We start from the raw sequence: 14,988 nt of genomic DNA, 5'->3' as shown, positions 1-14,988 counted from the left end.
TGCTCAGTCAATGGTTTTAAGAAGCATTTTAAAAAGTGAAACAGGATAGGTCTCTGGAAGGAATTTGCATCTGGATGGCTAAAGATACATGGGGGGCTAACTATTGTTCATTGCAAACTGACATCCAAACATCCACTAATAGAAAAAGTACAAAGTGCAAATAGCCCTTCGAGTTGTCAGATTTCACACCTGCTTTACCTGTATTTATACTCTGCCTGCATTAGGTGATGCTCTACTTTTCAAATGTACCCTGAACCTGCAGAGTCTGGTCACACCTACCTTGGGGTTGCGGGGGGATGAGGTTCTGCCAGCAATATTCACACTGACATTGCCTTCCTGCATGGTCTGCCTCAATCACGGCCGGATCGCCAACAAATAGTAAATAGGAGAGACGGTGGCAACCTGGGAGCGGGCACCTGGTCAACAGCAGCCTGTTATCACAGTGTGTCTACTCACGCGAGACGGAGCATTCACTTTGGTTATCCTCATCTGCACATATTCAGGTCCATTCATGCCAAGCATCTCACCCATTTAGTCACTGAGCAATCAGGCCCTCTGGTCTACACTGAATTTCAGTGACTGAAGACAAATTTATTTCCCCCCCCACCCCCGCCCACCACCAGCCATTCAAATTCAAATCTGCTGGAAATCCAAAATCAGAAATGTGGAAACGTTCAGCAGGTCTGGAAACATCTGTGGAGAGAGATAAGAGTATGGAAAGAGGAACAGAGTTTCTCTGCAAAGTTCCTTCTGCTCCTCTTTCTACAAAGTCACTGCGTGTTTTGGGCATTTTTTGTTTACTTCCAACTGTGCGCACGCACACAAAGATTGCACCATGTAGATGTCTGGATTGTGCTGTGATTTTACTGGTAATGTTTTGTGTTGTGCAGCAGTCGTGAAAGTTCCTGCACATTTCTAACCGAGCAGGAGATGACAGATTACGAACGCAGTCAACTTGACTCTTGCTGATTGATGAGTGCAGCCCTGGCAGAAATCAATGTTTGCTTTTCAGCTTTCCATAGCTGAACTTTGTACTTTTTCTGCTAAAGAACATTGGCCATGTGATGTTTGCCTTTATCAGCTGGGTGCCTGCTATGTACTTGCACTTTGATGCATTGGGAAGTCACCTGTCCACCTCATTAACCACTACCTTATTGTTTCCTAAATGCAGAGGCAAACATGACAAGTCAGCAGTGCAACCAAGGAAAAAAAATACTGTATACACCACTTAGTCAGTCCACCCGTGATAATCAACAACCCAGTAGAAGTAACCTTGCTCAGACCCGAGGGTTCCTAATGAAAACACTTTCAACAGAAATAGAATATGGAATAAAAGCAGAAAATGTGGAAACACTCAACCAGGACAAACAGAGACATGGAGATGGTCCTAGAGTCTTTGACGTGGATCCAAACTTTGATCCAAAATGTGAATGGTTTCTCTCTCCACTGGCTGAACCTTTCCAGCTTTTTCTGCTCTTACTTTACCTAGCTTGCCGTCTATTGGTTTTCACTACAGAATAAGCAATTTTCTAATAGCATTCTAATTTGCAAAAATCCCAGATTCCAAATTAAGGCACCACATGGATTGCACCATCACCAAGGAGGTGGTCATTGTATTGTGAGGGATGATGGCCCTAGATGAACTGACAGTAGAAATCCCAAAGGTAAAACAAATCATGTGGATATGTTTTAATTATGGTCCCTGCAACCACCTGCTGAAGATCCAGGGCTACACTAGAATGGGGCTGAAGGCCATCAACTGAATACACGAGACAAACAGGAGAACTGCAAGTGCTGGAATCCTAAACAGAGGAGCTGGTGGGCCGCAGCCCTCAAGTCTCCTTTTCTCTCCAATGGATGCTACCCGATCCTCATCCTTGGCAGGTGCGCCAGTCCGTATGTGTTGCTCGCTGCTGGATCCAGGTGCAAAATGTCGAGGCAGCGCCTTATTCTAACGTGTACAAAGCACAACTCTTCTTTGCAGCTGCCAATTATTTTTTGCTTTTGGGTTCTGATAGGGCTCCTCTTTGTCAGAACGTAGCCCACCAGTACATCCACAGGGAGAGTTCAAGGTTGCTGAATCTCCCCAATGACACCCACAGCTAAAGGGATGCAATAAAAAGGGTGACCTATGAATCAACACTTCACTCCCCTCAGTCAGCCTTTAATCAGCCAAATAGGCTAATACTACCCAAGGAAACGACTAGATTCATTTTTTTTATTTTAAAGATGCAGCACAACTGTCCCAGTTATGAAAAACCGTGTTGCCCTAACACCCAATTAATTTACCAAGCCCAAACGTTTTGGAGGGTAGGAGAAAACCTGTGCACCAGAGAAACCCCCCCCCCCACAGTTCATCGGAAGAACGTACAAACTCTTTACAGAGAGCAGTAGATTCAAACCGGGGTCACTCACGCTGCATTAACTGCTAGACTAACCATGACCTATTACCACAGCCAAACTGCCCACTTGCAGACGTGTCCTCCTGAAAGGTTTCATTCACACTTGCTTCAAGACTGAAGTCCAATTCCCCTGCATGGTATTTTGCTCATCCGCATACAAGGGCTTTGTATTGGTTTCTTTGAAAAGATACTTTTTGTTTCTGTGGATTGATGATCCAGTCGAACATACTAGCATGGCCTCACACAGTGTAAATTGTTGGCACTGATATCACTTCTTTGACCTCTTTCCAATGAAGGAAATAAACATCTAACAACCCTGCTCTGAGAGAGGCCCTGCTATTTAAATCAACAGATACACCTGCTTGCAGCAGTCGGTGGGATCTTGCCATGTTCCAGTTCGCAACATCACAGCAATTTGCTGGGCTGCTTTTGATTTAGTCAGAGTGCGATCAGTCACAATGGCTGCAGGTTTGCATTCGAATCACAGAGTACTTTGCTTTGTGGGGTGCTCTCAGGGTTCAGCAAGATCCCATGAAGTGTTGGCTGGAATTGGCTGATGCCTCCAGCACAATTTCTTGATCTGCTTCCCAGGAATTTGCATTAAGCAACAGCTGTACAGCCAGAAAATCAGAATGATATTAATTTATTTTTACTGGTGGAACTAAACTATTTGGGTGGATTCATTGGGTTAACATGAAGGCACAACAGAAAGAGAAATGAAAATGAGTAAAACGTGAGACAAAACAGAAAGGTGATCGCTCCCTCTTTTTGTTATTTCCAACGACCATCTCACTCTTATTTCACAACACTACAGCTGAATAAACAACTAGTGCCCTACATGAACACGTGACGCATGCCAACTCATACTCCTTGCTACAAGGATCCAAGAAGCCAGCTAACACTGAGCTAATTCAAAGTCTTCCTCTGTTGTGACTGGTCACATAATCTCCTTCACAGTCAGTCCATGAAATTAACTTATCTTTTTATACTTTTACCTGCACCCCAGCAACCCTAACATTAGAACATAGAAATCCACAGTACAGGCCCTTCAGCCCACAGTGTAGTGCCGACCTAATAACCTACTCAAGCAACTGCCTAGAATTTCTACACTGCACGAACCTGCTTTTTCTCTGCTCTTTGCACCTATCTGATAGTCTCTATTGCACCTGCCTTCACTACTGTTGCTGGTAGTGCGTTCCATGCACCCACCACTCTCTGTGGGAAAAACTGGTCTCTTTCATCCCCCCTCCCCACCCCAACCACCTTAAATCTATGCCCCCTCTTGTTATCCATTTTAGGCCTGGGAAAAAAGCCTCTGACCACCCAGTGATCAACGTCTCTCATCATCTTGTACATCTCTATCAGGTCACCTTCTCTCTCCAAAGACAAAAGACCAAATTCACTAAACCTATCCTCCTAAGGCATATTCTCCAATCCAGGCAACGTCCTTGTTTCTGCACCCACATCCTTCCTGTACTGAGGTGACCATAATATTCCAAGAGGGGTCTATCTAAGATCTTGTATAGCTGCAACATTACTTCACAGCCTGAACTCCCGCAGTTAATGAAGGACCACCACGCAGCTTGCACCTTCTTAATAACAATAACAACCCATGCAGCATCTTATAGACACACACCTCATGGCCTCTCAGTTCATCCACTCTGCTCAGAATCCTCCCATTAACGTTGTATTCTGCTTTCAAATTTGACCTATCGAAATACTTTTCTGTGTTAAACTCAATCTGCCACTTCTCAGCTCGACTCTGCATCTTATCTGCATGCATCTGGAAACCCTCCAGACTATCCACAACACCTCCAACCTACGTGTATATGTACATGTGGGTATACGTGGGGGTGTACTTGTGTATGCGTGTGTGAGTATGTGTGGGCGTGCGTAAGTATGTGTGGGCGTGCGTGAGTAAATGTGGGCGTGTGTATGTGTGGATGTGCGTGTGTATGTGTGGGTGTACTTGTGTATGTATGTGTGATTGTACGTGTGTGAGTGTATGTGGGTCTACGTGTGTGAGCATGTATGCGACACCCCCCCATTTTCCAGTTCATTTTATTCGAGTGGGACTGTCCCTTTAAGAAAACATATTTTATAACCTGTCTGCAGGATTTGAAGTGACTGTGAAATTGGCAGCACACTTTGAAGACATCGCATTTCTAAACTAATACACTTGAAGAGAAGCAAGGCAGTGTCTCTAAAACCCAGAGGCAGAGACCATGTGACCAACAGATTAAGACTGAATACAGAGTTTTGTTCGGGGCCCATTTTGTGGAAACAGCACAAGAGTCGACAGCTCTTCGACCTCTTCAACCTCCTCTGTGGGATTGAGAAACCCACGGCCTCATTGTGTGGTTATTGACAGAATTGTCAGATTTCCTCCTTTTGATTATAGAGGAATGAGAGACTATTCTACTGACCCACAAAAGGGGTTTTAAAGTTGCTAAAGAAATATTGCACTCTACTCTACTGACCCATGAAAAGGGTTCTAATTGCAGAAGAAGGCACTTGTCTAAAAAGGACATTTCTCTGAAGCACCTCAACCAGGGTGTCATGAATAAACAACATTCATTCCGTTACACCCCCACCCCCCCCCCCACCCCCACCTCATGAACTGATCCTTCCATCTAGGTGCATGTCTCACCATTTAAGGCCTATGTGTCTCCATGATTTAAAGCCTGCTTGTCTCACCATTCATCTAAGGCCTACAGGCCTCAAATATATAAAGTCTGTGTGTCCCATCAATCTCAAGCCCACGTGTCATCACAGAATTTCTGAACTTTGAACTTGGAACTGCCTTCCCAGTATTGAGTGACTTGGGGTATTCTATACACACCAGGATATTTGCACATGATTAACATTTAAGTTACATAATTGTATACAAATCTAGTTAAGTTTAGATAAGTTAGTTAAATTAGTGTTGGTTTTTTTTTAGTTATATAATGGTTGATTAATAATTAAAAATATCTTATAACACCGTCTGAACTAAACTTTATCGCTGCCATCATGTACATAACAGAGTGTATGAGTGTGAGTCTGAAATTCACAGACACTACATCCACCTCTTTACCTTCAACAATGTTCTTTGATACTTCCTCAAAGAATTCAGTCAGGCTTATGGGACATGACTGTCCCCTGATGAAGCCATTCTGACCACCTCTAATCAGATTAGGCTTCTAAATCCTGTTTCTCAGGATCTCCTCCACCACTGAGGTAAGACTCGCTGGTCTCTAATTCCCTGCATTACCTTTACTCCCTTTCTTGAACAGAGAAAAACATTTGCATCCCTCCATTCCTCTGGAACTTCACCTGTCCCCAGTGACAAAGTGAAGATCATCAGAAATCTCCCCCCTCATTTCCCCTAGAAAACACACACAGGGAGAATGTACAAATTGCTTACAGACAGCATAGGATTTGAACCCTGGTCCCAATCGCTGGCCCAGTGTTATGCTAACTGAGCCCTTAATGTTCTCTGAACACTTGTCACATTTCCCTGAGTACGTGCATCTGCTCTCAGTTTATGCTGCCAAGCTCCTGCCTAATGGCATCGTATTTTCCCCTACCCAAATTAAATTCATCCCAACATGTTGATTCCTCTCCTTTTCCAGCATAATGGTAAAGGAGAAAGTCGTGATCACTTTTTCTGAAATATTCACCCACTGCGAGATCTGGCACCTGACCTGCTTCGTCTCTCAAATCCAGCCTCTCCTTGAGTTTGCCGTCTACACTTTGGGTCAGGAAACCATTCAGAATACAGCCAACAAATTCTGATCCATCTCAACCCTTTAAATTGGTGCCAATCAATCCTAGGAAAGTTAGTACAACCCGTCACTACAACCTTGTTATTTTTGCACCTTTCTAGAATCTGCCTCTCTATCTGTGTCTCTGTTCCTATTGGTGGGGGGGGGGGGGGAGTCCTATAATACACTCAGTAGGGTTATTTGCCTCTCTCCTGTTCCCACATAGGCTTAGAAGACAATCCTTCCCTTAGCCCCTTTTCTGCAGCGGTGATAGGATCCCTGATCAGCAATGCCACTCCCCCACCTCCCTCTGCCATTTTCGAAATGCCTAAAGCCAGACACATTCAGCAGCTATTCCTGCCCCTGAGAAAGCCAAGTCTCGGTAATTAATGGCTACAATGTTATAGTTCCACGTATTGACCCATGCACTAAGTTCACCTGCTTGATTCCAACTGCTCCTTGTATTAAAATACACACATTTCAACCATCTAACTGACTACATTTACCACTGCCTGACCTTCCTCACAGTCTCGCTACGTAGGGCTTCTACCTTTTCACCAATTGCTCCAATGTCTGATCTAATGCTCTAGTTCCCATTCCCCTGCTGAGCACGTTTACACCCTCCCCAACAGCTTCCTGCAAGGATTATTGATTATTGATCGCTCTCCAGTTCAGGTGCAAACTGTTGTTTTTGTACGGCTCATACATTCCCCAGAGTAGATTCCAATAATCCACAAACCTGAATCTGTGCCTCCTGCATCAATGCTTCAGCCACACATTCATCTGCCTATTGGTTCCCTCACTGGCACGTGGCACAGACAGCAACCCAGAGATTACACCCTAGAGGTCCCTGGTTTTTAGCTTCATTCCTAACATTGTATAGGGTTAACAGAGAAGTAAACAAAGGTTCCCCCTCAGAGTCACCGAGTGGCCATGAGTTCGCCCCAGCGCTCCCAAAGTCCAGTCCAAACCATCAGCAACCAAGCTCCAGATCCCAACCTCTGATAATTGCGGCAGGGTCTTTCTTTGGCTTGGCTTCGCGGACGAAGATTTATGGAGGGGGTAAAAAGTCCACGTCAGCTGCAGGCTCGTTTGTGGCTGACCAGTCCGATGCGGGACAGGCAGACACGATTGCAGCGGTTGCAAGGGAAAATTGGTTGGTTGGGGTTGGGTGTTGGGTTTTTCCTCCTTTGCCTTTTGTCAGTGAGGTGGGCTCTGCGGTCTTCTTCAAAGGAGGCTGCTGCCCGCCAAACTGTGAGGCGCCAAGATGCACGGTTTGAGGCGTTATCAGCCCACTGGCGGTGGTCAATGTGGCAGGCACCAAGAGATTTCTTTAGGCAGTCCTTGTACCTTTTCTTTGGTGCACCTCTGTCACGGTGGCCAGTGGAGAGCTCGCCATATAATACGATCTTGGGAAGGCGATGGTCCTCCATTCTGGAGACGTGACCCATCCAGCGCAGCTGGATCTTCAGCAGCGTGGACTCGATGCTGTCGACCTCTGCCATCTCGAGTACCTCGACGTTAGGGGTGTGAGCGCTCCAATGGATGTTGAGGATGGAGCGGAGACAACGCTGGTGGAAGCGTTCTAGGAGCCGTAGGTGGTGCCGGTAGAGGACCCATGATTCGGAGCCGAACAGGAGTGTGGGTATGACAACGGCTCTGTATACGCTTATCTTTGTGAGGTTTTTCAGTTGGTTGTTTTTCCAGACTCTTTTGTGTAGTCTTCCAAAGGCGCTATTTGCCTTGGCGAGTCTGTTGTCTATCTCATTGTCGATCCTTGCATCTGATGAAATGGTGCAGCCGAGATAGGTAAACTGGTTGACCGTTTTGAGTTTTGTGTGCCCGATGGAGATGTGGGGGGGCTGGTAGTCATGGTGGGGAGCTGGCTGATGGAGGACCTCAGTTTTCTTCAGGCTGACTTCCAGGCCAAACATTTTGGCAGTTTCCGCAAAGCAGGACGTCAAGCGCTGAAGAGCTGGCTCTGAATGGGCAACTAAAGCGGCATCATCTGCAAAGAGTAGTTCACGGACAAGTTTCTCTTGTGTCTTGGTGTGAGCTTGCAGGCGCCTCAGATTGAAGAGACTGCCATCCGTGCGGTACCGGATGTAAACAGCGTCTTCATTGTTGGGGTCTTTCATGGCTTGGTTCAGCATCATGCTGAAGAAGATTGAAAAGAGGGTTGGTGCGAGAACACAGCCTTGCTTCACGCCATTGTTAATGGAGAAGGGTTCAGAGAGCTCATTGCTGTATCTGACCCGACCTTGTTGGTTTTCGTGCAGTTGGATAATCATGTTGAGGAACTTTGGGGGACATCCGATGCGCTCTAGTATTTGCCAAAGCCCTTTCCTGCTCACGGTGTCGAAGGCTTTGGTGAGGTCAACAAAGGTGATGTAGAGTCCTTTGTTTTGTTCTCTGCACTTTTCTTGGAGCTGTCTGAGGGCAAAGACCATGTCAGTGGTTCCTCTGTTTGCGCGAAAGCCGCACTGTGATTCTGGGAGAATATTCTCAGCGACACTAGGTATTATTCTATTTAGTAGAATCCTAGCGAAGATTTTGCCTGCAATGGAGAGCAACGTGATTCCCCTGTAGTTTGAGCAGTCTGATTTCTCGCCTTTGTTTTTGTACAGGGTGATGATGGTGGCATCACGAAGATCCTGAGGCAGTTTACCTTGGTCCCAACAAAGCTTGAAAAACTCATGCAGTTTGGCATGCAGAGTTTTGCCGCCAGCCTTCCAGACTTCTGGGGGGGATTCCATCCATACCTGCTGCTTTGCCACTTTTCAGTTGTTCGATTGCCTTATATGTCTCATCCAGGGTGGGAACCTCATCCAGCTCTAGCCTTAGGGGCTGTTGAGGGAGCTGGAGCAGGGCGGAATCTTGGACTGAGCGGTTGGTACTGAAAAGAGATTGGAAGTGTTCTGACCATCGGTTGAGGATGGAGATCTTGTCGCTGAGGAGGACTTTGCCGTCTGAGCTGCGCAGCGGGCTTTGGACTTGGGGTGAGGGGCCGTACACAGCCTTTAGAGCCTCGTAGAAACCCCTGAAGTCGCCAATGTCCGCGCTGAGCTGTGTTCGTTTGGCGAGGCTAGTCCACCACTCATTTTGGATCTCCCGGAGTTTGCGCTGAAGATGGCTGCATGCGCGACGGAAGGCTTGTTTCTTCTCTGGACAGGACGGCTTTGTAAGGTGAGCCTGGTGGGCAGCTCGCTTCTTTGCCAGCAGCTCCTGGATTTCCTGGCTGTTTTCGTCAAACCAGTCCTTGTTTTTCCTGGAGGAGAAGCCCAGTACCTCTTCAGTGGATTGCAGTATGGTAGTCTTCAACTGATCCCAGAGGGTTTCAGGGGACGGGTCCGTGAGGCGGGTTGCAACGTCGAGCTTTGCTTTGAGGTTTGCCTGGAAGTTTCCTCTCGCTTCGTCTGACTGCAGTTTTCCAACATTGAACCTCTTTCTGGGGGCTTTATTGTTCCTGGGCTTTGGCTTGAAGTGAAGGTTGAGCTTGCAGCGAACCAGCCGGTGGTCAGTGTGGCATTCCGCGCTAGGCATGACCCTGGTGTGGAGCACATCTTGTTTGTCACTTTCTCGCACCAGGATGTAGTCCAGGAGTTGCCAGTGTTTGGATCGGGGATGCATCCAGGTGGTCTTAAGGCTGTCCCTCTGCTGAAAAAGGGTGTTTGTAATGACAAGCCGCTGTTCTGCGCAGAGCTCCAACAGGAGGCGCCCATTGTCGTTGCACTTGCCGACGCCATGCTTGCCCAGGATTCCTGGCCAGGTTTCTGAGTCTTTGCCGACACGAGCGTTGAAGTCGCCCAGGATGACAACCTTGTCGGCTGTAGGGGTACGTTGGATGAGGTTGCGCAGGTCGGTGTAGAACTTGTTCTTTTCTGCTGGTTCCGCCTGGAGGGTTGGAGCATAGACACTGATGAGGGTGATGTGATGCTTGTTTTGAAGTGGGAGTCGCATGGACATGATTCGGTCCGAGAGGCCTGTCGGAAGGTTTTCGAGTTTGGAGGCAATGAAGCTCTTGACCATGAAGCCTACACCAGATAGGCGTCGTTCATCCGAAGGCTTGCCAGACCAGTAGAGTGTGTAGCCCGCGCCGCGTTCTTGGAGGCTGCCTACATCTGCCAGGCGGACTTCACTGAGAGCGGCTATGTCGATGTCAAGTCTGAGGAGTTCATGTGCAATGAGGGCAGACCGACGTTCAGGTCAGTGGCTGTCAGTCTTGTCTAGCATGGTTCTGATGTTCCAGCATGCTAGCTTGAGTTTGTGAGCATCTTTTGAGGGGGAGGACGTGGAGGGGGAGGACGTGGAGAGGGAGGACGTTGCGGCAGGGTCAGTGCCAAGGGAACATCCTCAGGCATTGTCCTCCAAAACAAAGTGCTGTGCCCCCCATACAGGCGTGGCCATCGCTGGCCATCAGATCCATCCCCACTCCCTCCCACGTCACTACCGTCTAGCTTGACACCCACTCGTGACTCTCCACCTACCCCCAGCCATATCACGAGCAGGCATCAATGAAAGGTTCGCTCTCATCTCCTGTTGGTGGGGCAGATGATGTTAACGACAGGTAGGTCCTAGCTAGCACCCCCCTCCTCCCATCAACAGGTAGGTCCCAGCTAGCAACCCCTTCCATCAAAAGGTAGATCCCAGCTAGCACCCTCCTCCACCCCCGCTGAACAAGCCCAGTCTAATACTCGTTCTGGCATTGACCCTGGCCACCAGCACCCTCTCGTGTCCTAGTTCCAATACCTGGTACCTCTTTAGCCAGTCTCAAGCCAGTCTGCAGCCTGGTGTGAGTCCCTTGATTCCAGACCCCAGCAGCCTACTGCCTGTGTGGTTCCGTCAGCTGCAGAACCCCTCACTGGACCATTGCCTTGGTCACCGTCCCATGGGTCATCTCCTCTGTTTCTCCTTCTCCACATGGGGGTGGTCTCCCCATTTTCTGGTGAACTCCGCTTCTCTGGAGTCTGAAACCCCTCCTGGCCTCTGCCCATCGTAGGCACTGCCATCTTGGGTCCAGACCCCACAGTTATGGGACGTTAAATAAAACTACAAACTAAAATTAAAGGATGGTAACATGCTTTCAGCACTGACCATGACATCAAGAGGGAACCAATACCACCTCTGCCATTGTACGTCACGGAAGCATTTCAGTGCTTTGTTCATACCACATAGTGCTTGGCACACATTGTAAACTCTGACAACAGCACGGCAACAGCACATCGCAACCCTCAGCTTCAACGTGCCTTCAGGATCTGAGAACCTTTCTCCAGTGGCTGGAATACAAAGGATTCACTGTCCACTTTCATCTGGGCTGTGCCAACTAATGAGTGCCTCTCACATGTTAACGTTTCTAAGTGGAGCACGGGCATTTGGGATAGTAATGAAAACAAGAAACCCCTGTGTAACTGGTGAAAAGAATGCACCAATAATCAGTGTGACAAATAACATTTTTTAAAACTGTATGAAAAAAGTTGGTGAAATTAAAACACTCAAATATACCAGGAAACAATTAAATTAATTTAAATCAACCAAAAGTACTGGTTGCAACTGATGAATTATTAGGAGTGAGTGCAAAAGGTATGATCAGCATGTTTGCTGATGACATTAAGATTGGTGGAGCTCTTGACGGCTCTTGCTTAAGCAGCAGGGTATTATCAATGTACTGGTGAAATGGTCTGAGGAATAGCAGATGCATTTTAATCCTAATAAATAGTGAAGTGGTGCATTTTAAGAGTACTACTAAGTCAACGCGTACTACAAATGGCAAGGTTCTTGGGAATAGATGTACGTCCAAAGATCCTTGAAAGAGTATGAAGTGGTTACAAAGGCTAATCAAGGCATGGAATACAAAAGCAGGACGGTATGCCCTAACTTAACAAAACATTGTTCAGACTTCAGCTGGAGAACTGTTCTGTCTGCACACCATTGGAAGGGAGTGGCAGCAGTGAAGGTGCAGAGGAAATTCACCAGAGGTTGGCCCTGGGTGGAGCTTTTGAGTCACGAGTAGAGACTGGATATTTCCCCGCATCAGAGGTGGATAACACTTGAGAGTATCGATCTAGGGTATGGGCAATAGACTTAAAGTGGGTCTAACAGGTACGTATTTTACCCAGAGAGTGGCAAATACCTGGAATGTACTAATGGAAAGATTGGTAAATCACAAAATTCTGTAGAAACTGTGGTTGAAGACACAAAATGCTTGAGAAAGTATTGAAGGTTAAACTTCCGAAATATTAAAATGTTTAGTTTAAAATTAAGGTTAACAATGTATCAAATTGAATTTTTACGACTGGCTTTAGCTGTTTCAAGGAAATGTGTATCTATTACCTGGAAGTCTGATATGGATTTGGGGATGCAGAGAAGGCATATTGAAATGAGATCTTGTATTCCTCTTGAAAAAAAATAGCATAGTGAGAAATATAATTTATTTGTGAAAATATGGAGCCCATATTTACAACACGTTGGTTTGAAAGTTTCAGCTTTCAATAGCTCATCCTGGTGGTGGGTCTTGGTTTCACAGTGGTTGATTTGAACTTGTATATTCATTCATAATCTATTTTCTTCTTATGGGTATTTGGGAGGGAGGTGGGGTGGGGATTAGTATCTATCCACTTGTCTTATGTATATAAAATTCATTATTGATTGAATGTATTGTGGTTTTAAAATTTTAAATAAAATATTTTTTTAAAAAATAAGACGGAGATGATTAGTTACTTCAGGAGAGGGAATGGCAGCCACACCCCTGGCCACATCACTAGCGCTGATTCTTAGGAATAAATAACCTAGTAACTGATTGACCTGTTTCTCCTGTTAGAGCCCTTCTACTCTACGAGGTATAATGAGACAAATAAAATTGAATTCAAAGTGTGGGAATTCACGTCAATCAGTTGCTGGTTTACTTACCATGATGCCTCCTCCCCAATGAAAGCCAAGGACTGTGATCCTCGGCGGATGCCAAAGAATCCCACAGATTGTCCAGTGGCTTCAGGACGGAGCTTGGATTCCTACATTTCAAAGGCAGGCTCATTCGGGTGAGGAGAACTACCATCAGAGAAAGCATCCTCTCCGGATGTACCACAGCAAGTGCCCTGACCAAGACCAAAGGAAACTGCAGAGAGTGGTGAGCAGAGCTCAGGGCATCACGCAATCCAACCTCAACTCCGTCTATACCTCCCGCTGCCAATATATTAAGGCCTGTCCCAGCCTAGTCACCCTCACTTCTTCCTCCTCCTATCAGACCCTCGAGGACTGTTGATTTCCTGCAGTTATCAAACTCTTGAATGAACCTCTCATGAGCAAAGCATGACGTCCTTATACTTTTTCTCCCTCTAAACCCGGCGCTCTCATTTTATTCTTGCAATACCTGTTGTACTCAGTATAGGTTGACTTGCCTGGATAGCACACAAAACAAAGCCTTTTCACTGTATCTCAGTACACGCGACCATCCTCAATTTAATTTAATTTCCACGCATCACTAATGAAGCAGTTTCAAAAGTTATTGTTAGACATGGGCACGAATAAATGGGCTGTCAAACGAAATGCACACAAGGAGCAGAAGGAACATTGGCAGCAAACCCTTCTGACCAATGTTTCCCTGCTCTTTGCTAAACATAGTTCCCGTAGACGAAAATATCTTGCCAAAAAAAGCACAACTGACACAAAGATAATCTTCACACTTGCAACATCGACGTGCAAGGGGAAAGGTTGTCCGTGCTCTAAAAAAAGGTACAAATTGAATTCCTGTCCCTCTGTGTTACATGCGATTTATTATTTACCTGATAATGAAATCAATATCATTGTTGGCAATAGTGACCACGACATCAGGGACGTTGTATGGAGTCTCCAGATGACTCTCCATTGTGGCTCTGCGAGAAGAAAGAGGCAATTCAATCCCATTGGACAAAAGAAAAGTGCACAGGTTCATCACGTCTACACTTGTCCACCCTGTCGGGTGGCAGTTTTAAAAATGAAAAAGCAATGATAACGGGGAATCCATTGAACTGGTGCCACTAGAAGCAACTCCAACATCATAAACCCCAGTAACACAAACAAATGTCAACTGGCTTGCTCCTAAAGAAAGAACAATTTACAAGGATGATTATAAAACTGAGCAATTACAGCTCCCAGGAGACATTGGCCAAGTCTCCTCCTTGTCAAGTAAAAGGCTGAGGTATTATATTAAGTAGCAAAGAGGTTCAATGCAGGAGACATGAGAGAGGGCATTTTAATTTGGAGGAGACTTCAAAACTGCAAGCCATAAATAGTCAATAATCAATCCTACAAGGAATTTAACAACATACTTTATTTATATAGCATGTTAACAGCGCAGAGTATTGATAGGAATTTTATTGAACACAATACATCTCAGAGCAAAATTCTGGTCAAAGAACAATGCACTGGAGGTGATGGAATAAAAACACAAAAAGTGCTGGGAACGTTCCATTGACCAGGCAGCATCGGCAGAGAGAGAAACCGAGTAAACGATTCAGGTCAATGATCTTTCACCAAATCTGTGAAAGGGTTAAAAAAAGAGATTTAAGTTGCGAAGAAAGAGGGAAGGGATAAAGGAATGGATGGGAAGTTTTGATGAGGCAGAGATTGAACAACACACAGTGGTGGCAGTGAAAGTACGTCCAGAGATAGGAGAACTAAAGGAAATCTTCAATAGCAGAATAGGGATAAGGTGGAAAAAAATGTCTTATTATTTAAATGGTTTACTCTGGAAAGCTGTTGAAAGATGGGGTCCTATTCATTGATCGTAAATCAATTTTTATTGGAACAGTTATATGGAGGTTAAGAACAGAGTTGTCAGCATGTGAGACGGATAATTTAGGTAC

At 45.9% G+C, this 14,988-nt stretch overlaps 1 protein-coding gene across 3 annotated transcripts in view; it reads right to left on the bottom strand.

Moving 5' to 3' along the window:
* bckdk (branched chain ketoacid dehydrogenase kinase) overlaps positions 1–14,988 on the bottom strand; it is a 71,695-nt gene that overhangs the window by 4,122 nt on the left and 52,585 nt on the right. For all 3 annotated transcript variants that reach the window (XM_069911138.1, XM_069911137.1, XM_069911136.1), the window contains exon 9: positions 13,927–14,016. In XM_069911138.1, coding sequence (XP_069767239.1) covers positions 13,927–14,016 — 90 coding nt within the window. The remainder of the gene's footprint in view (positions 1–13,926; positions 14,017–14,988) is intronic.

This window comes from Narcine bancroftii, chromosome 14 (genome assembly GCF_036971445.1).
Source record: "Narcine bancroftii isolate sNarBan1 chromosome 14, sNarBan1.hap1, whole genome shotgun sequence".
NCBI lineage: Eukaryota > Metazoa > Chordata > Chondrichthyes > Torpediniformes > Narcinidae > Narcine > Narcine bancroftii.
Note: the sequence above shows the minus strand (reverse complement) of the source record. Positions and strands in the feature narration are given on the sequence as shown.